Source organism: Macaca mulatta, chromosome 19 (genome assembly GCF_049350105.2).
Source record: "Macaca mulatta isolate MMU2019108-1 chromosome 19, T2T-MMU8v2.0, whole genome shotgun sequence".
Taxonomy (NCBI): domain Eukaryota; kingdom Metazoa; phylum Chordata; class Mammalia; order Primates; family Cercopithecidae; genus Macaca; species Macaca mulatta.
This window is the reverse complement of record NC_133424.1, coordinates 51,848,227-51,870,652: the sequence shown is the minus strand read 5'-3', so window position 1 is coordinate 51,870,652 and position 22,426 is coordinate 51,848,227. Positions and strand designations below refer to the sequence as shown.

The following is a 22,426-nucleotide window of genomic DNA, read 5'->3' as shown; positions in this document are numbered from 1 at the left end:
CAGTGTGCGGGGGCCGCCATTTTCTGGGAGTGGGAGGTGTACCTTACTTCCTGACTCCCTTCCCTTTTCCACCGGTTATCACGGCGCCCACCGGCCTCTGATCTCTGAGTCTTCTCCAACCCACAGACGTTTTTGTTGCTCTGGTTCCGGGACCTTCTCCACAACTAGGCCGTTTTTCCTGCCAGGTGTCCATTTTGACCTCTTGACCTCTGACTCAAAGGTCAGCCCAAAGGTTCCAAACTCGGGCCTGGGATGTGAGGGGGTAGTGAACCTAAGTTCTCCGAATCTTTAGCCCTGGGCTCCTAAGTCGCACCCTTAAGGCACCTCACTTTAGGTCTGAGCCTTCATATCCCAAACTTACTCATGTGTTTCCACATCTAGCCCCAAAGAATGAGTTAACTCCTACTGACTGTCCACCTAAGACTCCCAAGGTAACCCAACCGGTACCACAGATCCGGTTCCGGATTTAAGGACCCCACCCTGTTAACTGTCAGGTGCCTTATGACTTGAGTCACCCTCAATTCCTGCTCCCATGGTTTCAAATATTAGCTGTGGTCCTTTCACACCCACTGCTCAGCCCCCAGATTCTGGAACTCAGCTCGTAAATTTTTAAAATTTCCATCCCTGAGACTGTTCTCCGTTGGAGGATCCTTCCCTCCCCACCTTCTGAACCTCTCAGCCCCTCCTGTAGACCCCAAAATGACTTCTCCATGCTCTCCTCCCGTAAAGCCACCAATCCCTCCTCCAAGAACCCCTGTACCCCAAGCCAGCAGCATTCCATCTCCTTCTCTACCCCCAAGTCCCCTGGACTTTTTAGCTATACCATCCCCTCCCTGGAGTCAGCAGACCGCTGTTCCCCCACCGCCCCCACTGCCTCCTCCACCCGCTGCCACGGGGCCTGCTCCCCCTCATGTCTTCGGCCTGGAGAAGAGCCAGCTCCTGAAGGAGGCCTTGGAGAAGGCTGGCCCGGTTCCCAAGGGCAGAGAAGACGTGAAGAGGCTCCTGAAACTGCACAAGGACCGGTAGGGTCTCCATGCCCCACCCACCACCCAGGCTCTGCCCTAGTCGCTTCTCCACACATCACTTCAGCCATTTCCTTTTGTGGGGGGGGGGCGGTTCCCATGTCCTCACGATCAGAGGAAGAAAGCTGTCCTCACAAGTGCCCAGTCCATGCTGGGTGCGTTGGCTCATGCCTGTAATCCCAGCACTTTGGGAGGCCGAGGCAGGTGGATCACCTGAGATCAGGAGTTGGAGACCTGCCTGACCAATATGGTGAAACCTCATCTCTACTAAAAATACAAAAATTAGCCGGGTGTGGTGTCATGCGACTATAGTCCCAGCTACTTGGGAGACTGAGGCAGGAGAATCGCTTGAACCCCGGAGGCAGAGGTTGCAGTGAGCCAAGATTGTGCCACTGCACTCCAGCCTGGAAGACAGAGTGATACTCTGTCTCAAAAAAAAAAAAAAAAAAAAAGCAAGTGCCCAGTCTAGTGGGGGAAACAGATCCCTCCACCCCTCCAGACAGTGACAACCCAGAGTGGACAGGGCTGTCATGACAAAGCCCAGAGGGGTGTACGACCCAGGCTGGGGAGTCAGGGGGAGCTTCTTGGAGAAGGGGAACCCTGAGTGCTGTTGAGCAAGTCGTGCAAATGCTGTGTGATGAGAGTAACCAGCTGTGCAGGGGCCTGGAGTGAAATGAGGACATGTTCTATTCAAGGAACTGCAAATGTGTCCTTAACTTGCCGGGAAAAGTGGCAAACATGAGGCTGTGAAAGCGGCAGAGCCAGCCCACGCAGGACAGAGCGGGCTCTGCGAAGGGACTGGGACTTTCCTGAGGGCATGGGGGAGCCCTGGAGAGGCTCTGTGCAGGGAAGGAGGCGTCCTGTGGAAGTGGTACTTAGGAGCCTTGAGAAAACTGGGACATCGAGGGACCCAGGTGGTAGGGGAAAGGAGAGCGCCAGACCTGGGCTGGGGCTGTGAGGCTGAGGTTTAATGATTGCCTGGCTGAAAAGAGGGAGAAAAGACTTGCCCAGACTCACATTGAAACTCCAAGATCTCTAGACACGTTTTTGTTTTTGTTTTTTAATGGGGTTTCTCTCTTTCATCCAGGCTGGAGTGAACTGGCGTCATCTCGGCTGACTGCAGCCTCCGCCTGCCCACCCCCCTTCTCCCCGTTCAAGCTATTCTCCTGCTTCAGCCTCCCGAGTAGCTAGGATTACAGGTGCCCACCACCATGCCCAGCTAATTTTTGTATTTTTAGTAGAAACGGGGTTTGTCATGTTGGCCAGGCTGGTCTCGAACTCCCACCCTCAGGTGATCCACCTGCCTCAGCCTCCCAAAGTGCTGAGATTACAGGCGTGAGCTACCGCACCCAGCCTGTGGACACATTTATAATCTTCCCTAAATGCCCACACTGAGATGAGGCAAATTTAATGCAAATTATAGCCACCCTTTACTGAGTGCCTACCCTATGTCAGGCGCTGTTCTAAATGTTTAAATATTAATTTATTGAGCCGGGCGTGGTGGCTCAAGCCTGTAATCCCAGCACTTTGGGAGGCTGAGACGGGCGGATCACAAGGTCAGGAGATCGAGACCATCCTGGCTAACACGGTGAAACCCCGTCTCTACTAAAAAATACAAAAAGCTAGCCAGGCGAGGTGGCGGGCGCCTGTAGTCCCAGCTACTCGGGAGGCTGAGGCAGGAGAATGGCGTGAACCCGGGAGGCGGAGCTTGCAGTGAGCTGAGATCCGGCCACTGCACTCCAGCCCGGGTGACAGAGCGAGACTCCGTCTCAAAAAAAAAAAAAAAAAATTAATTTATTGAATCCTCTCAACAACCCCATGAGGTAGAAACTGTTTTTGTCTCATATTCCTGATGAGAAAACTGAGGCTCATAGAAGTGAAGCCCTTTAGCTATAGTGCAAAAAAGAGGAAGAGTCCAATCTGAACTCTGGTGGCAGGGCTCCAGGCTGTTTGTTTGTTTGTTTGTTTGTTTGTTTTGGGGACAGGATCTTGCTCTGTTGCCCAGGATGGAATGCAGTAGCTGTATCACAACTCACTGCAACCTCAACCGCCCGGGCTCAAGTGATCCTCCCATCTCAGTCTCCAAAATATCTGGGACCACAGGTATGCACCACCATCCCCGGCTAATTTTTTGTACATATATATATTTTTTGTAGATATAGAGTCTCGCTGTGTTGCCCAGGCTGGGTCTTGAATTCTTAGGCCCAAGCTATCTTCTTGTCTTGACCTCCCAAAGTGCTGGAAGTATAGGCGTGAGCCGCTGCACCCAGCCTGGCTCCATGCTTCTTATTTTTTTTATTTATTTAGAGATGGAGTTTCGCTCTTGTTGCCCAGGCTGGAGTACAGTGGCGTGATCTTGGCTCACTGCAACCTCCGCCTCCCGGGTTCAAGTGATTCTCCTGCCTCGGCCTCCTGAGTAGCTGGGATTGCAGGCACCCGCCACCATGCCTGGCTAATTTTTTGTGTTTTTAGTAGAGACGGGGTGTCGTCATGTTGGCTAGGCTGATCTCAAACTCCTGACCTCAGGTGATCCACCTGCTTTGGCCTCCCAAAGTGCTGGGATTACAGGCGTGAGCCGCCACGCCCATCCTCCATGCTTTTAATCATACTTATGTGGTATCATCTTTCATCGGGAGGGTACCCTAAACTGGGAACCACGAGCTCTGAGTCCATACCACCCCCACAACTGAACCGAACCTTGCCCTCTTACCAGCCTTGGGATAGGAATAATAAGCATGGGCCGGACACAGTGGCTCACACCTGTAATCCCAGCACTTTGGGAGGCCAAGGCAGGCAGATCACCTGAGGCCAGGAGTTCGAGACTAGCCTGGCCAACATTGCAAAACCCCATCTCTACTAAAAATACAAAAATTAGCCAGACATGGTGGCACACACCTGTAATCCTAGCTACTCAGGAGGCTGAAGCAGGAGAATTGCTTGAACCTGGGAGGTGGAGGTGGCGGTGACCCAAGATCACACCACTGTACTCCAGCCCAGGTGACAGAGCAAGACTGCATCTCAAAACAAAGGAGGCCAGGCACAGTGGTTCATGCCTGTAATCCTGGCACTTCGGGAGGCTGAGGCGGGTGGATCACCTGAGGTCAGCAGTTTGAGACCAGCCTGACCAACATGAAGAAACCCCATATCTACTAAAAATACAAAAAATGGCCAGGCGCGATAGCTCACGCCTGTAATCCCAGCACTTTGGGAGGCTGAGGCGGGCAGATCACAAAATCAGGAGATCGAGACCATCCTGGCTAACACGGTGAAACCCCATCTCTACTAAAAATACAAAAAATTGGCAGGGCGTGGTGGCTCAAGCCTGTAATCCCAGCACTTTGGGAGGCCGAGACGGGCGGATCACGAGGTCAGGAGATCGAGACCATCCTGGCTAACACGGTGAAACCCCGTCTCTACTAAAAAAATACAGGCCGGGCGCGGTGGCTCAAGCCTGTAATCCCAGCACTTTGGGAGGCCGAGACGGGCGGATCACGAGGTCAGGAGATCGAGACCATCCTGGCTAACATGGTGAAACCCCATCTCTACTAAAAAATACAAAAAAACTGGCCGGGCGAGGTGGCGGGCGCCTGTAGTCCCAGCTACTCAGGAGGTTGAGGCAGGAGAATGGCGTGAACCCAGGAGGCGGAGCTTGCAGTGAGCTGAGATCCGGCCACTGCACTCCAGCCTGGGCGACAGAGCGAGACTCTGTCTCAAAAAAAAAAAATACAAAAAATTAGCCAGGTATGGTGGTGGGCACCTGTAGTCCCAGCTATTCAGGAGGCTGAGGCAGGAGAATGGCGTGAACCCAGGAGGCGGAGCTTGCAGTGAGCCAAGATCGGACCACTGCACTCCAGTCATCTCAAAAAAAAAAAAAAAAAACCACACAGAAAAAGTACAAAAAATTAGCGGGGTGTGGTGGTGCATGCCTATAATCCCAACTACTCGGGAGGCTGAGGCACGAGAATCGCTTGAACCCAGGAGGCGGAGGTTGTGGTGAGCCGAGATCACGCCATTGCACTCCAGCTGGAGCAACAAAAAGGAAACCCTGTCTTAAAAAAAAAAAAAAAAAAGGAATGAATCCCCCAGGGCCAAACTATCGGAGTGGCCTCCCCAAGGGTACAAAGATTCACTATCAAGGTGATGTCTTAGGCCTTAAGCATGTTGTTACCTGGTTTTATTCAAAGTTTAGTTAAGGGATTTTCACTGTTGAACAGCCCAAGAAACAGACTTGAAGGGAAAAACAAATCATAGAGTTTGGAGCCTGGGCAACATAGCATGACCTCATCTCTACTAAAAATAAAAAGAGTCAGGTGTGGTGGTTCACGCCTGTAATCCCAGCACTTTGGGGGCCAAGGTGGGTGGATAACCTGAGGTCAGGAGTTCGAGACCAGCCTGGCCAACATGGTGAAACCCCATTTCTTCTAAAAATAGAAAATTAGCTGGGCATTGTGGCGTGCACATGTAAGCCCAGCTACTTGGGAGGCTGAGGCAGGAGAATCGCTTGAACCCAGGAGGCAGTGAGCTGAGATTGTACTGTTGCACTCCAGTCTGGGCAAAACGAGCAAAACCCTGTCTCAAAAAAATAAAATAAAATAAAATAAAATAAAAAGAACTAGCTGGATGTGGTGGTACATGCCTATACTCCCAGCTACCCAGGAGGCCGAGGCAGGAGGAATCACTTGACCCTGGGAGGTTGAGGCTACAGTGAGTTTTGATTGCATCATTGTATTCCATCCCGGGCAACAGTGCAAGAAAAAAAGAGTTGGAGATGGAGATACCACTTTGAGAAATGTCCTCAGATACACTTGGTTGCAAAGTGCTACCCTTTACTCCTCACCCTTCAATAACAGAGAGAGAGCAGGGAGCAGGCAAGCAGAAGGACCATTCCCATGAACCAGATGAGGAAACTGAAGCTTAGGAAGGGGAAGTCTGGCCGGGTGCGGTGGCTCAAGCCTGTAATCCCAGCACTTTGGGAGGCCGAGACGGGCGGATCACGAGGTCGGGAGATCGAGACCATCCTGGCTAACATGGTGAAACCCCGTCTCTACTAAAAAATACAAAAAACTAGCCGGGCGAGGTGGCGGGCGCCTGTAGTCCCAGCTACTCGGGAGGCTGAGGCAGGAGAATGGTGTAAACCCGGGAGGCGGAGCTTGCAGTGAGCTGAGATCCGGCCACTGCACTCCAGCCTGGGCAACAGAGCCAGACTCCGTCTCAAAAAAAAAAAAAAAAAAAAAAAGGAAGGGGAAGTCAGTGACTGAACCAGGAGCCTCCTTCAGCCTTAGGACAGCCAGGCCTGTGTTCCCTTCATCGTCCCTGGATACCCCACTCCCAGCCAGACCTCAAGGTCGGGGGTGCTTCAGAGCTGGCTCCCTGGTGACTGAGCGCGGCTCTGCTTCAGGTTCCGAGGTGACCTGCGGTGGATCCTCTTCTGTGCAGACCTGCCGTCCCTCATCCAAGAAGGCCCTCAGTATGTGCCCTGATGCGGGACCCCCCCCCAGCCCCTTTGCTGCCCTTACTCTGCCCTTGCTGGGCTTCTTAGGACCGATCTGGAAAAGAGGAGTGGATGTCCCTGCCGGGAGGAGGAGGGAAGGAAAGAGGGAGCTTTCCACTCGGGCTTCTGGGTATCTGCATAGTAAACATAGTTGGAACATCCGAGGAATGAACGAATGAACCTGGTCCAACTCCACCTTGGCTCCTCCTGCCAGGAAGCTCAGGTGACCTCTCCCCACCCTTCTACCCCCAGCCCTTCAGCCTGAGGCTCTCCCCTGAAGGGGAGTCAGGTCTCTCTCGCTGGCCTGGGAGGAGGGGGGGACTCCTCCGGGGCAGCAAACCTGTTCCCCAACTCCAGCTTCCAGGTAAGGAGGCTGTGACATACGATTGACAGGCTGGGCCTCTCTGTCCCCAGATGCGGGCTGGTGGCCTTGTGGATGGCAGGTACTCTCCTGTCGCCCCCCAGTGGCGTCCCCCTGGAGAGACTCGTGCAGGTGGCCACGGAAAGAGGCTACACGGCCCAGGGAGAGATGTTCTCAGGTGAGCTGGGTGGCTGCGTGCTCCATCACCTCTTCGTGAGGCTGGGACCGGAGAGGCTGGGTGGGGTGCTGGCAGCCGTGTGTCAGGGTGTCTTGTTCCATTCTTCGGGCCCTTCCCACTGCCCAGTAGAGCAGAGAGGTTACAAGATGGACTCGAGCTGGCTGCACGGGTTGCAAACCCAGCTCTGCCACCTCTTCGCTGTGGCCATGGACAAGCCCCTGACGCTTTTAGTGCCTCATTTTCTTCATTTGTACCAATGGGTGGAAGGTCATGGTGAGGGTCGGAAGCATCGCCCACTGTGAACCCTTGGCACAGTGCTGGGCACACGCAACAAGCCCCCTCTGTGTGCTCTCACCATGCAGTGGCCGATATGGGCAGGCTGGCCCAGGAGGTGCTGGGCTGCCAGGCCAAGCTGCTCTCTGGCGGTCTGGGCGGTCCCAACAGAGACCTTGTCCTGCAGCACCTGGTCACCGGACATCCCCTGCTCATCCCGTATCCCAGGGCCTTGGAGGGAGGAGGACAGGGGTGGCGAAGGGTGGGTCCCAGGGCCACGCTATCGTTTTTACCTTAATGCCAGCACCAGCTACGACGAAGACTTCAACCATGAGCCGTGTCAGAGGAAGGGCCACAAGGCCCACTGGGCGGTGAGCGCAGGTGGGTTCCCTCTCCTTTGTCTGCACCCCTCATCCTGGGTCTCCCTGGCCTCCATTAACCCTCCTGACATTCTCCTTGTGCTGGTGTCTCCCCAGCCAGGCTGGGCACTTAGCATAGCACCGGGCAGGCTGGGCCCCAGGTGTCCGCCAGTTGGAGCTTCTACAAACGGAAGCTCAGAGCATAGATTTCAGGGTCAGAACGTCTGGGCTCCAGGCCTGGCGCAGCCTCTTCTAGGCTCTGTGACTCTGGGCAGGTATCATCGCCTCTCTGGGCCATTCCTTTCCCCATCTGGAAATCAGGGGTAACAGTAGCACCCTCCTCATAAGGCTGCCTTGTAGGCATAGCACGCAGCACTCAGAACAGGGCTTGGCCAGACGCAGTGGCTCACGCCTGTAACCCCAACAGTTCGGGAGGCCGAGGCGGGTGGATCACTTGAGGTCAGGAGTTTGAGACCAACCTGGCCAACATGGTGATACCCTGTTTCTACTAAAACTACAAAAATTAGCCGGGCGTGGTGGTGTGTGTCTGAAATCCCAGCTACTTGGGAGGCTAAAGCAGGAAAATCGCTTGGATGTGGGGGTTGCAGTGAGCTGAGATGGCGCCACTGCACTCTAGCCTGGGTGACAGAGCAAGACTCCGTCTCAAAAAAAAAAAAAAAGGAACAGGGCTTGGCATGTGGCACGTCTCTGTAAGCATTACCAGCACCGTCTTCATCATTCCCCCGCCTGAAAGAAGACCAGGTTGGTCCGCGTCAGGAGGTCCGGGGGAGGCTCCATTCAGCTTCTTCATGGCTGTGTGGTCTTGACAGCTCCTCTTGGATCCTCTTCCCTAGACAGCTGGAGATGACCGGGTGACGGCATTTGCTCCATCTCATGCTGCCTCCCCCCCTCCCCCCTCCCCCGTGCTGTCAGGCCAGGGGAGGCAAGACTTAAAACGCCTACAGCTTTGGAGCCGGATGCTGTGGTGGGACCAAATCCCAACCCACTGGTCACCAGTAACGTCACTGTAACCTAGGAATGGCAGCTGCACCCACCCTGGAGGGATGGGAGGGGGTGGAACTTAGCCCCAGCACCTGGTCCTGGCTCAGTCACTGCCACTCACCACTTTCTCCTCTCCCCCAGGGGTCCTGCTGGGTGTTCGGGCTGTGCCCAGTCTCGGCTACACTGAGGACCCTGAGCTGCGGGGCCTGTTCCACCCAGTGCTGGGCACGCCCTGCCAGCCACCATCCCTGCCAGAGGAGGGCTCCCCGGGAGCTGTCTACCTGCTGTCCAAGCAGGGCAAGAGTTGGCACTATCAGCTGTGGGACTACGACCAAGTCCGGGACAGCAACCTGCAGCTGACGGACTTCTCACCCTCGCGGGCCACCGATGGCCGGGTGTACGTGGTGCCCGTGGGTGGGGTGCGGGCTGGCCTCTGTGGCCAGGCCTTGCTCCTCACACCGCAAGACTGCAGTCATTAGCTGGGGCTGCGGTCCCGGGCTGCAGCCTAGCTCGCTCACCATTTCAAGTGTGCCCCCACTTCTCCCTCTGTGTGATGGCCCCAAGGTTTAAGCTGGGTCTCAAGGGCCTCCAGCCCAGGGATCCTTCATCAGGGCCACCCCCACTCCATCTCTCCCAAGCCTGAGCATCGTCCCAACCCCAGGCCCACCCCCTGCAGTATTGAGCACCAGCTGGTCCCTCTAGGGAGAGACTGACGACAGCCCAGACCCTGCGGCCTGCCTCTCCCATCTGAATGTTGCATCCGTTTCTTACTAGGGACCGCCTCTGTCACCTCACGAGACATCTAAGGAGCCTGGGCCCTCTGCTGCTCACAGGACAGGGACACTGAACTGCGCCAGCCTCAGCTCACCCCCCCTTAGCCCAGTCTCTTCCTCACACTTGCCACCTACCAGTCATACTGGCCTTTCAGATCCCTGAAGTGTTGTTCAAATCCCCAGACCATTGAGGCCCACCCCAGCCCTCTGCTGAGGATCATTCTGTAACTTCTCCATCGAGGCTCAGGTATCACTACCTCAGGGAAGAGTCCCCAGCCCCAGTCAAGACACCCCCCGCCCCCGGAACCTCATATCTTCACAGTTTTAAAGCCCATCTGGGAGCAGTTACCTGTGCCAGCCCCTCTACCTGTGTTAGCAGGTCTGACAACCTTGTAAGGGGGGTGCTAGATGGACCCGATTTGACAGATGGCAAGACAGGCCTGGAGAAGTAGAATCGCTGGCCTGAGGTCACATGACTAGCACGTGGCAGGGTCAGGATGCAAGCTAGGTAGTTAGTGTCTCTCAGCCAGGCTGTCTCCTGGCTCCCTGAACATGATGGTGCTGACCACAAACTTTCCTGTCCACCCATATAAACTAGTGAGGGTGTGTGATTACTAGCTTCGTGAATACCTGACCTCTCCACTCTGAAGTAGGAGGAACAGGCCTGTCTGGATCACTTCTCTGTCCCTAACCAAGCCTGTGTCATTTAGGGAAACTGTACAGAGCAGTGTTGCCTTTTTTTTTTTTTTTCTGAGATGGAGTCTCATTCTGTCATCCAGGCTGGAGTGCAGTGGCGTGATCTCGGCTCACTCCAGCCTCCACTTCCCAGGTTCAAGTGATTCTCTTGCCTCAGCCCCCAAGTAGCTGGGATTACAGGCATGCACCATGATGCCTCGCCAACTTTTTGTATTTTTAGTAGAGACAGGGCTTTGCCATGTTGGCCAGGCTGGTCTCGAACTCCTGACCTCAACTGATCTACCCGCCTCAGCCTCCCAAAGTGCTGGGATGACAGGTGTAAGCCACTGCGCCAAGCCACAGTGCAATATTTCTAACCAGTGATCAGGGTAAAGAGGATGTGTGTCCACCATCCCAGCCCTGAGCAGCCTGCCTGTGCATCCCCCATCCCAGCCAGGGCTTGGAGCAGCCTTGGTCACTACTGTGTCCCCTGCATTGTAACACATCCAGGCACAAGAATAGCCACCCAGTGAGTGCCAAGTGAGTGAAACAGCCTGCTTGGAGCCTGCCTCTCCCAAACTGCTCATTATCCTGTTACCCCACCCAGCCCAAGTGCCCAAATACACTCCAGATGCAAAATAAAAAGCTCTACAACATTGGCTCTGAATGTCCTGTTTATTGGGGTGTTGTCACTGGCAGGAGGCTCAGCAGAGCCATTCTCCCCCCTGCTTCCCAGTACTACCCCTGCAGCAACTGCCTCTCGTATAAATAAGTATCAAGATGGTCAGTAGAAAAGGAGAGCGTCTCCTCAGCCCTGGAAGAAAGTGTGGGAGCTTCAGCTTAGGGAAGAGGTAGGTGCCTGTCCACCAGCCCAGCCTCAAGGGCCAGGAAGACCTGGCTATGCGTGCTGGAGGGGCCTTAGCCACACCCCAGGGTTCTATAGTCTTTGGTTTGAATCAGGCTGCAGGCCAGGGTCGTGGCTGGCAGCCCCACCCACCCTGCGCCTCTGACACACACCCAGTGCTTTTCCCTGCAGCGGCCCGGGATTGGATGGGGCCCTCCTGAGTGCAGCAGCTCTTGAGTCGCAGGGGGAGACCCACTTTCCCAGCCTCTGAACCTCCTTTCTGCCACTGCAGTTTGCTAGGAGAAAGGAGAGAGAAGCCTGGGGGTCAGGCAGGAGGTGGAAGTCCTGAGGCCGGATCTGGTGCACAGAGGAGTGAAGTACTGTCACAGTGCTGGCACAGATGTGGCGGTGGTTTGGGTCTGCAGGAGGTCAGCAGGGTCCTCTGAGGGGCATGGAGGATCCCACAGGGTCACAGCAGGGCAGGATACCGCCCAGTGGTATCAGCCCTCAGGCTGCATCCAGTCCCATGGGGTTATGCCCTCTGAGCCTCTTGTCGCTCGGCACTGAAACGGCTCCCCGGTGAAGACGTGGACTGTCACTCTCCCTAGATGGTCCAGCAGCGCCTGCATCTGTTCACCAACGATGCCTGACCCGCTGAGGCGCCACAGGTGAGCCCGACCCAGTCCCAGACCTCAGCCAGCTGGCAGCCTGGAGGCTGACAGGGAGGCAGGTTAGAAGTGATTCATGTGTCCACAGGCACCCTGTCACGCCACACCCTGTGACATCTGAACTGAATGCTCTCAGGGCAGCCCCTCAGAAGCCTTCCCAGCAGATCGGGGGACCCCGTTCTGGCTTTTCTGACTCACTGCCTCATCGTGTTCCTTCCAGGTCCCCATTGCCCCTGCATCATGATGGGGCCAGGTGCTACCTGATCTCCCAGGGCCCTTCAGACCTTTCCACGTTGGTCTCGTGTGGCACATGACACAATCTCTCCCGTCCCTGGAGGCCAGCTCCCCCATGGCCAACCTCAGGCCCCCCATGGCATCTCAGGGCTCCTCCAGCCAGACTGGCACCATCCAATTAAACCTGGCGGTGGCTGAGCAGCTCAGCTCTGTGCCAGCCCCTGCAGGAGGCAGATCATGTTGTCCAGGCCCCAGAGGTAGCCGTCCTCACGGTTGCCCTCAGCCCAGGGCAGCCTGTGGCTGAGCGTCTGGTGGTCGGGCAAGGCCACCGTCTTGCCGAAGTCGATCATCCAGACCTTGGCCAGGCCGGTGTGGTCGTGCACGAAGAGGAGGGAGCTGCCTACCACCTGCCGGGGGAGAGACGGGAGGTTAAGGAAGGAGCAGGCACTGGCCAAGGTCCCTTCCTTCCAGCAGAGCCGGGTGGCTGACAGCATGAACCCTGGAGCCTGGCTACCTGATTCAGATCCTGGCTGTGCCACCTCCTGGCTGTGCAGCCTTGGGCAGGTGTCTTTTTTTTTTTTTTTTTTTTTTTTTTTGAGACGGAGTCTCGCTCTGTCGCCCAGGCTGGAGTGCAGTGGCGCGATCTCGGCTCACTGCAAGCTCCGCCTCCCGGGTTCACGCCATTCTCCTGCCTCAGCCTCCCGAGTAGCTGGGACTACAGGCGCCCACAACCGCGCCCGGCTAATTTTTTGTATTTTTAGTAGAGACGGGGTTTCACCGTGGTCTCGATCTCCTGACCTTGTGATCCGCCCGCCTCGGCCTCCCAAAGTGCTGGGATTACAGGCGTGAGCCACCGCGCCCGGCGGGGCAGGTGTCTTAACCTCTCTGTAGTTCTGCGTCCTCATATACAGAGTAAGAGTAATACAGTTAGTCCCCAGTCAGTGGTTTCATTTTCTTTGGTTTTAGTTACTCTCAGTCAACTGTGATCCAAAAATATTAAATGGAAAATTCCAGAAATAAACAATGCATAAGTTTTAAGTTGCATACCGTCCTAAGTACTGTGATGAAATCTCGTGCCATCCTGCTCCATACCACCTGGGATGTGAATCATCCCTTTGTCCAGCGTGTCCGTGCTGTATCTGCCACCCACCCACGAGTCACCTAGGAACCACCTTGGTTATCAGACTAAGAAAACACAGTCTATAGTTCAGTACCATCCACAGTTCGTGGCATCTGCTGGGGGACTGGAAGAGATCATCTGAGGATAAGGGGTTGACTGTAGGATCATTTACCTCAGAGGTTGCTGGGCATGTTATATGTATGAATTAATCTACATTAAGTGCTTAAGACAGTGCTTGGTACATAGCAAATACACAGCAAATGTTCAGTGTGAGGCATGATCAAAATGCACTGCAGCCTTGACCTCCTGGACTCAAGCCCTCCTCCTGCCTCAGCCTCCTGAGTAGCTGAGGCTACAGGTATGCATCACCATGCCTTTGGTTTTTTTTCTTCTTTTTTTTTTTTTGAGACAGAGCCTTACTCTGTTGCCCAGGCTGGAGTGCAGTGGCACGATCTCAGCTCACTGCAACCTCCACCTGCTGGGTTCAAGTGATTTCCGGCTAATTTTTTTTGTTGTTGTTAAGATGGAGTCTCGCTCTGTCGCCCAGGCTGGAGTGCAGTGGCACGATCTCAGCTCACTGCAACCTCCACCTGCTGGGTTCAAGTGATTTCCGGCTAATTTTTTTTGTTGTTGTTAAGATGGAGTCTCGCTCTGTCGCCCAGGCTGGAGTGCAGTGGCGCAATCTCAGCTCACTGCAAGCTCCGCCTCCCGGGTTCACGCCATTCTCCTGCCTTAGCCTTCCGAGCAGCTGGGACTATAGGTGCCCACCACTAAGCCCGGCTAATTTTTTGTATGTTTTAGTAGAGACGGGGTTTCACCATGTCAGCCAGGATGGTCTCGATCTCCTGACCTCGTGATCCGCCCGCCTCAGCCTCCCAAAGTGTTGGGATTACAGGCGTGAGCCACTGCTCCTGGCAGCTTTTTTTTCTTTTTTTTTAAATATAAGGCCAGGCAGAGTGGCTCACGCCTGTAATCTCAGCACTTTGGGAGGCTGAGGAGGGCAGATCATGAGGTCAGGAGATTGAGACCATGCTAGTCAACACGGTGAAACCCCGTCTCTACTAAAAATACAAAAATTAGCCGGGCATGGTCGCGGGCACCTGCAGTCCCAGCTACTCGGGAGGCTGAGGCAGGAGAATGGCATGAACCCAGGAGGTGGAGCTTGTAGTGGGCCAAGAGTGCACCACTGCACTCCAGCCTGGGTGACAGAGCGAGACTCTGTCTCAAAAAAAAAAAAAAAAGAGAGACAAGGGACAAGGTCTCACTATATTGCCCAGGCTGGTCTCAAACTCCTGAGCTCAAGCAATCCTCCCGCCTCAACTTCCCAAAGTGCTGGAATTACAGGCATGAGCCACTGTGCCTGGCCTTTGCTAAGCCACAGTGCAAACTCAAATGCCTTCAGGATCCAGAATGAGTGAAGAGAGCCTGGCAGAGACTAAAGAATTGGATCGTGTGCTGGTCATGGTAGTGCACACTTGTACTTCCAGTGACACGTGGCCCAGGCAGGAGGATCACTTGAGCCCAGGAGATCGACACTATAGTGACCTATGATTGCGCCACTGCACTCCTGCCTGGGCAACACAGTGAGACCCTGACTCTGACCAAAACAAAAATTTTAAAAACTAGAATTGGATAATGCCTTCACTTAGAAAGAGACAGTGACTTCTCAGGCCTCGTGGACTGCTACTGATGACTGGTTTCCTCCTCTGTAGAATCAGGATGATGGTACCAGCCCCTACTCATCAGGTGCCTCCCAGTGGTTGGCACAGTCAGCTCTCAGTAGACGCTGTTTTTATTTTATTTTATTTATTTATTTTTGAGGCAGAATTTTGCTCATTGCCCAGGTTGGAGTGCAATGGCATGATCTCGGCTCACCGCAACCTCCACCTCCCGGGTTCAAGAGATTCTCCTGCCTCAGCCTCCCGAGTAGCTAGGATTACAGGCATGTGCCACCACACCTGGCTAATTTTGTATTTTTAGTAGAGACGGAGTTTCCCCATGTTAGTCAAGCTGGCCTCGAACTCCCGACCTCGGGTGATCTGCCTGCCTTGGCTTCCCAAAGTGCTGGGATTACAGGCATGAGCCCCTGCACCCAGCATTTTTTTTTTTTTTTAAATAGAGACAGGGTCTTGCTATGTTGCCCAGGCTGGTCTTGGCACTCCTGGGCTCCAGCAATCCTCCCACTTCAGCCTCCCAAAGTGCTGGTATTACAGGTGTGGGCCACCACACCCAGCCCCTTTTTATATCTTTTGACCTGTAACTCATCAATGGTTTCCCCTCCATGTACCTGGACCCCGACACCCCTATCTCCACCCACGGCAGCAAGGGCTCGCACCTCGTGGGTCTTGAAGAAGGGGGAGATCTCCAGAGCTTCACGAAGTTCTTCTAGGCGTGCCACGTACTTTTGCTGTGTGACAGGGAGGGTTCCTTGGTTAGCATGGGGACTTTGTGGGGCCTTGACCACCTTGAGCTCTGACCTCACCCCATTCCCCCAAAGGAGTAGGCAGGCTCTAGCCAGGATGGAATGCGGGAGCCATGGGGAAGACAGGGCGGAGAGTGAAGGCTTGGATTCATCAAGGTGGCATGGAGAAAAGTGCTGGATTCCATGAATCTCCACTCCCATCCAGAGGCGGAGTCTGTCTCCCGACCCCCTTCGATCCAGGCTGGGTCACATGACTTGCTGAACGGCAGAAATGATGGTGGCCATTCTGAGCCCAGGCAACAAGAGGCCTTGCATTTTTACTTGTTCTCTTGGCCCCCTGCCTCCACTGTGAGAACAAGCCCAGGCCATCCTGCTATCAAGAGACATGCGGCCAAGTCATGAGCCAACCGGCAGAGCTGGGACTAGGGCCACCCTGGACCAGCCAGCCTTGCCAAGCCACCAGCTGACCTCAGACAGAGCAAAGCCAGCCGGTATCAGTCCAGCCCCACCCAAAGCAGAAGACCACTGACTTTGGAGCAAGAGTAAATAGAGGCTGTCTTAAGCTGCTACTTTCTGGGACACAGGTGGCCCACTCACCAGGATGATGTGGTCTCCATCCACGAAGTCCTCCAGCGCCTTTGTCACCTGCTCCAGTGCCTGTGTCTTCTTGAAGTTGGTGTTGCAGGTCCCATCTGCCTTCTGTAGGGCAGGTGGAGGGGCAGGGTCATGGCCTTTTCCTTCCCACGCCCAATACCCAGCAACCTCAAATACCTCCCAGGAGGCCAGGCACAGTGGCCAAGACCAGCCTGGGCAACATAGCAAGACCCCATCTCTATTTAAAAAAAAAAAAAACAAAAAGGCCTGGTATGGTAGTATGCACCTGTGGTCCCAGGTTTGGGATCATGCCTGTAATCCTAGCGCTTTGGGAGGCAGAGGCAGGAGGATCACTTGAGGTCAGGAGTTCACTACCAGCCTGGCCAACATGGTGAAACCCTGTCTCTACTAAAAATACAAAAAATTAGCCAAGTGTGGTGGCAGGCACCTGTAATCCCAGGTAGTCGGGAGGCTGAGACAGGAAAATCACTTGAACCCAGGAGGCAGAGGTTGCAGTGAGCAGAGACTGCACCACTACATTCCAGCCTGGGTGACAGAGTAAGACTCCGTCTCAAAAAAGGCAACTTTCCAGGGCCACCCACCTGCCTGCACGCTTGCTGCCAGAGGAGGAAGCCAGCCTACCTGCCCAGCCCCAGCTCCACCCAGCCCCAGGTCACATGCCTGAGCCCAGTCCTTCCACACCCTTCCAACCTTGAACCTCCTGGTTGAACCCGTCTAGCAAAGTGGGCTTTGGAGCAGGGTGGAGCTGCCTTTGAATCGTGACTCTGCTCTTTTTTTTTTTTTTTTTTTTTGAGATGGAGTCTAACTCTGTCACCCAGGCTGGAGTACAGTGGTGAAATCTCACTGCAAGCTCTGCCTCCTGGGTTCATGCCATTCTCCTGTCTCAGCCTCCTGAGTAGCTGGGACCACAGGTGCCTGCCACCACACCCAGCTAATTTTTTTGTATTTTCAGTAGAGGCAGGGTTTCACCATATTAGCCAGGATAGTCTCATCTCCTGACCTCGTGATCCGCCTGCCTCAGCCTTCCAAAGTGCTGGGATTACAGGCGTGAGCCACTGCGCCCGGCCGTGACTCTGCTCTTTTCTAGCTGGAGGGTCTTAAGTCATTTCACCTGCCTCAGCCTCAGTTTCCTCATCTGGAAAATGGGAATTGTGTTGGTGTCTACTTGCTAAGGCTGGTGTAAGGATTAGAGGAGACCAGGTGTGTAGGATGCACAGCACAGTGCCTGGCACATAGTTATTTGAGACTAATGAGACTAATGTTATCTGTTATGTTTGAGTGGGACTCAGAGAACCCACCTAAGTCATCTGCCACACTATGCCAGGTGCTATGTGGGCACTTGGCAATAGGGGGTAACAGGACAGACGCAGTCAGATGAGGGGGGAGACACTGATTAAGATGATCAGAAAGGAAGAAAATAATAATGAAAGAGTATAAGGAGCTATGAGGAGGTAAAGGGGGGACCCTGATCTAGTAGAATCGAAATCAGGGAGGGCTTCCCTGAGGAAGTAAAATTTGAAAGGAGACAGAAAAATGACTGAGAATCAACCAGACCAGGAGACACAGGTGGAAGAGACCAGGGTGTGGTGGCATGTACCTGTGTCCCAGCTACTCAGGAGGCTGAGGTGGGGGGATTGCTTGAGTTTAGGAGATTGAGGCTGCAGTGAGCTGTGATCACGCCACTGTACTCCAGCCTGGGTGACGACAGAGTGAGACCCTGTCTCAAAAATAAAATAAAATAAAATAAAATAGAGGGAAGAGCATTCCTGGTAAAGGGGTGCAGAGGTCTTGTGGCAGGAAAAAGCAAGCCTATTTCAAGTAAATGAAAGTGCTTCACTGTGCCTGAAGGTACATGAAAAGAGAGGAATGAGAGGCTGGGTGTGGTGGCTCACGCCTATAATCCCGGCACTTTGGGAGGCTAAGGCAGGCAGATCACTTGAGGCCAGGAGTTCAAGATCAGCCTGGTCAACATAGTGAAACCCCGTTTCTCTTACAAATACAAACAATAGGCTGGGTGCAGTGGTTCACGCCTGTAATCTCAGCCCTTTGGGAGGCCGAGGCGGGCGGATCACATGGTTAGGAGTTCAAGACCAGCCTGGCCAATATGGTCAAACCCTGTCTCTACTAAAAATACAAAAATTAGCCAGGAGCAGTGGCGCACACCTGTAATCCCAGCTACTTGGGAGGCTGAGGCAGAAGAATTGTTTGAACCCGGGAGGTGGAGGTTTGCAGTGAGTTAAGATCATACCACTGCACTCTAGCCTGGGTGACAGAGCGAGACTCTGTCCCAAAAAACAAAAACAAAAACAAAAACAAAATTAGCCAGGCATGGTAGTGCATGCCAGTAATCACATTGAGTCAGGAAGCTGAGGGGGGAGAATCGCTTGAACCCAAGAGGTGGAGGTGAGTTGAGATTGTGCCATGGCATTTTAGCCTGGGTGAAAGATGAGACTCTTTCTCAAAAAAAAAAAAACAAAAAAAGAATGAGAGAAAGAGACGAGGCTAGATTCTAGAGGGCCCTACAGGCTATGGAACTTTGCTTCAAGGTACTAGGGAGCCACAGAAGGGTTCTGAACAGGAGACTGGCATGGTCGGATCTGCAACAGGCATTCTCATACACTGCTGGTGGGATGTGCGGTGGCATAACACCAATAGCGGAAGTTTGATCATCTCTAGCAAATTACCCATGCCTATAATCTTTGACCCAGGAGTCCAGCTTCTGGAAATCTACAGCTCAATCTGCATACTTGCAAAATGTCTTATGTACAAAGTGATTCTTTGAGGCCTGCTAATGGCAAAAAATGGAAACAACCCAGGTGTCTGTCTATAGGGGACCAGGCACAGTCACAAAAACAGTGCAGGCCAGGCACGGTGGCTCACGCCTGTAATCCCAGCACTTTGGGAGGCCGACGCGGGTGGATCACGAGGTCAGGAGATAGATACCATCCTGGCTAACACGGTGAAACCCTGTCTCTACTAAAAATACAAAAAATTAGCTGGGCGTGGTGGTGAGCACCTGTAGTCCCAGCTACTTGGGAGGCTGAGGCAGGAGAATGGTGTGAACCTGGGAGGCGGAGCTTGCCGTGAGCTGAGATCGCACCACTGCACTCCGGCCTGGGCGACAGAGCGAGACTCTGACTCAAAAAAAAAAAAAAACAGTGTTACATAGCTGTGGGGGGAAGAAAAACCGTAAGAAAGAGGAGGCTTTCTATGGAATGATGTGGAAAACTCTCCAGGATGTTACTATTAAGTGAAAATAGCCAAGTACCAGTCAGTATGTGTACCGAGGAACATTTTGGATCTACAATTCTGTTTACTTGCACTAACAGGAAGAAATACGAGAAACTGATAAAGTGGTTCCCCATGAGCAGGTAGAGGGGTAGAGGGACAGAATGGGAAGGACAGCAGCAGAGTTGGGAGAGAAATTCCTCCACATTTACCTTTTTATAATATTATTTTGACTTTTGAACTGTGTGACTAGCTATTCAAACCATTTTTTTTTTCTTCTAGAAACAGAGGCTCCCTATGTTGGCCAGCTTAGTCCTGAACTACTCCCGGCCTCAAGCAATCCTCCTGCCTTGGTCTCCCAAAGTGCTGGGATTACAGGCATGAGCCACCATGCCTGGCCTATTCAAACAATTATATTTAATTTGCCAAAGAAAAAGGAATGCAAGAAAGAAAAAGAGAAACCTTCTCCATAACTGGGGGAAAGGGATGCCTCCAGTTCTTGTGCTGCAGGGAGACCAGGGCTGGGATGCCCAGGGAGATCAAGGCAGGAGAAGATGGGGCTGGACTAGGACATGACCATGGAGAAGGAGAGGAGGAAAAGATGGACTCAGGAGATGCTCAGGCAGATGGATAAACAGAACATGGGCTCTGATGCGTGTAGGGGTAAGAAAGAGGCTGCCTTTCATCCCCCACCATCTCCTGCACTCTCTCCCAGCTTTGCTCAAGAAGCCCTGCCTGGGATCTGGCTATAGGCCTTCCCAGGACAGGACAGGCGGTTCCTGGTCCTCACCTTGATGCCCTCGATCCGGAAGCCCAGGGTGGAGGTGGAGCTCATGGTTTCCCTCCACTGCATGTAGCGGGGCTTGGTGACCGCACCCTGGGCATGCTCCTCAGGGGTAGGGGCCCCAGGGTCCACAGCCACCATCTTCTCATACATGTCCTTCCGGGGACGGGGACGTTCCCGTGCCTTCACTAGCTCCTCTTCCAGGTAGGTCCTGAGCACACAGAGGATGTGACAAAGGAAATTACGTAGAACAAACTGGAGGGCTTAACCTTCATGATAATAAGACATAAAGCCACAGTGAGACACAAGAATGGGCAAATCAACACACGGAATACAACAGAGTCCACAGAGATACACACGTAGAGTTGTGCAGTTTATGACAAGGCACTGCAATTCAGTGGGGAAAGGGAAGTCTTTTCAATAAACAGTGCTGGGTCAACAGGATATCCATATGGAAAAAAGTGTACCTGATCCCTACCTCCCACACACACAAATATTAATTCTAGCTGGAACGTAGGTCTAAATGTGATAGCTAAAACAATAAAGCTTGTAGAAGAAAACACAATATTTGCATGATCTTGGAATAGGAAAAGATTTCTTAAACACAATGAAAAAAACCAACAAACTGGACTAAATTAAAGGTAGGGCCAGGTGCAGTGGTTCACACTTATAATCCCAACACTTTGGGAGGCCAAGGCAGGAGGTTCATTTGAGCCCAGAAAGTCAAGATCAGCCTGGGCAACACAGCTAGACCCTGTGTGGTGTTAGTTACAATGTATATTGGTTTCCGTCCATGGTTCCTGGCTTGTAACTCCCATAGTCCTTGTTACAATCTTTTTTTTTTTTTTTTGACGCCCAGCTACAGTGCAATGGCGATGATCTCGGTTCACTGCAACCTCCGCCTCCCAGGTTCAAGTGATTCTCCTGCTTCAGCCTCCCGAGTAGCTTGGACTACAGGTGCCCGCCACCACACCCAGGTAATTTTATTTTTAGTAGAGATGGGATTTCACAATGTTGGCCAGGCTGGTCTCGAACTCCCGACCTCGTGATCTGCCTGCCTCAGTCTTTCATTTACAAGTGTGAGCCTCTGCGCCCAGGCTTTTTTTTTTTGAGACAGAATCTTGCTCTGTCACCTAGGCTGGAGTACAGTGGCGTGAACTTGGCTCACTGCTACTTCCACCTCCTGGGTTCAAGTGATCCTCCCACCTCAGCCTCCCCAAGTAGCTGGGATTATAAGAGTGCACCACTACACCTGACAAATTTTTGTATTTTTTTAGTAGAGTCAGGGTTTCACCATGTTGTCCAGGCTTGTCTTTAATTCCTGGCCTCAAGTGATCTGTCTGCCTTGGCCTCCCAAGGTGCTGGGATTACAGGCATGAGCCACTGCGCCCCGCCACAGTCTTTTGTTATAATTTTGGGTGTGTTAGATCTCAGGAGCTGGCCTCAAGAAACTGGAATCTCTCTGCCCTATTCCTGCCCTCCTTTCACCTGCCCCAAGGCAGGACTCTAATCTTTCCCCATCTTCCTGACTGTGGGTCTTAGGACCCTCCCCAGAGAGGATCCCACCCTATACCCTGGGGGAAGGAATACTGTGTCATAAAGCCTCCATAAAAACCCAAGGATTGGGCCGGGCACGGTGGCTCACAGTAATCCCAGCACTTTGGGAGGCCAAGGTGGGTGGATCACGAGGTCAGGAAGTCGATACTATCCTGGCTACAAGGTGAAACCCCATCTCTACTAAAAACACAAAAAAATGGTGGCGGGCACCTGTAGTCCTAGCTACTGGGGAGGCTGAGGCAGGAGAATGGCGGGAACCCAGGAGGCGGAGCTTGCAGTGAGCGGAGCTTGCGCCACTGCACTCCAGCCTGGGCAATAGAGCGAGACTCCATCTCAAAAAAAAAAAAAAAAGGCCGGGCGCGGTGGCTCAAGCCTGTAATCCCAGCACTTTGGGAGGCCGAGACGGGCGGATCACGAGGTCAGGAGATCGAGACCATCCTGGCTAACACGGTGAAACCCCGTCTCTACTAAAAAATACAAAAAACTAGCCGGGCGAAGTGGCGGGTGCCTGTAGTCCCAGCTACTCGGGAGGCTGAGGCAGGAGAATGGCGTGAACCCGAGAGGAGGAGGAGCTTGCAGTGAGCTGAGATCCGGCCACTGTACTCCAGCCTGGGTGACAGAGCAAGACTCCGTCTCAAAAAAAAAAAAAAAAAAAAAAACCTGCACACCCCTTTCCCCATACCTTGCTCTACACATCTCTTCATCTTTTGCAGTATCCTCTGTAGCAGCACCCAACCTTTTTGGCACCAGGGACTGGTTTTGTAGAAGACAATTTTTCCCATAGACTGCGAGGGGGATGGTTTCTGGATGAAACTGTTCT

General features: G+C 53.3%; 2 protein-coding genes and 1 long non-coding RNA gene across 12 annotated transcripts; 2 read left to right on the top strand and 1 right to left on the bottom strand.

Annotated features, from left to right (window-relative positions):
- Positions 1 to 45: 45 nt before the first annotated feature.
- Positions 46 to 10,790, top strand: ACTMAP (actin maturation protease). Of its 10 annotated transcripts, XM_077976164.1 has the most exons (8): positions 46 to 1,022; positions 6,421 to 6,489; positions 6,928 to 7,052; positions 7,415 to 7,544; positions 7,636 to 7,706; positions 8,828 to 9,083; positions 9,782 to 9,950; positions 10,215 to 10,790. In XM_077976164.1, exons 1-7 carry the CDS (start codon positions 700 to 702, stop codon positions 9,909 to 9,911), a joined length of 1,104 nt encoding a protein of 367 aa, XP_077832290.1. In that variant the 5' UTR covers positions 46 to 699; the 3' UTR covers positions 9,912 to 9,950; positions 10,215 to 10,790.
- ITPKC (inositol-trisphosphate 3-kinase C) lies at positions 10,791 to 20,202 on the bottom strand. The gene is made up of 4 exons (XM_077982888.1): positions 20,056 to 20,202; positions 16,020 to 16,121; positions 15,288 to 15,407; positions 10,791 to 12,287 (listed from the first exon to the last, which is right to left on the bottom strand). Exons 1-4 carry the CDS (start codon positions 20,200 to 20,202, stop codon positions 12,084 to 12,086), a joined length of 573 nt encoding a protein of 190 aa, XP_077839014.1. The 3' UTR covers positions 10,791 to 12,083.
- LOC144337512 (uncharacterized) lies at positions 16,808 to 22,265 on the top strand. The gene is made up of 3 exons (XR_013410701.1): positions 16,808 to 16,932; positions 19,077 to 20,990; positions 22,168 to 22,265. It is a non-coding gene; the product is annotated as an uncharacterized LOC144337512 (long non-coding RNA).
- The last annotated feature ends 161 nt before the right edge of the window (positions 22,266 to 22,426 follow it).

What these genes read in the sequence shown, in the direction of transcription:
- ITPKC (XM_077982888.1), bottom strand. Translation starts at nt 20,202, where the DNA reads ATGTATGAGAAGATGGTGGCTGTGGACCCTGGGGCCCCTACCCCTGAG. An exon ending in TCCGGATCGAGGGCATCAAG is followed by an intron (nt 16,122 to 20,055) that starts GTGAGGACCAGG and finishes CCTGCCCTACAG; the next exon opens with AAGGCAGATGGGACCTGCAA. An exon ending in ATGGAGACCACATCATCCTG is followed by an intron (nt 15,408 to 16,019) that starts GTGAGTGGGCCA and finishes CCTGTCACACAG; the next exon opens with CAAAAGTACGTGGCACGCCT.
- ACTMAP (XM_077976164.1), top strand. Translation starts at nt 700, where the DNA reads ATGACTTCTCCATGCTCTCCTCCCGTAAAGCCACCAATCCCTCCTCCA. An exon ending in GGACATCCCCTGCTCATCCC is followed by an intron (nt 7,545 to 7,635) that starts GTATCCCAGGGC and finishes TGCCAGCACCAG; the next exon opens with CTACGACGAAGACTTCAACC. An exon ending in CGGGCCACCGATGGCCGGGT is followed by an intron (nt 9,084 to 9,781) that starts GTACGTGGTGCC and finishes ATATCTTCACAG; the next exon opens with TTTTAAAGCCCATCTGGGAG.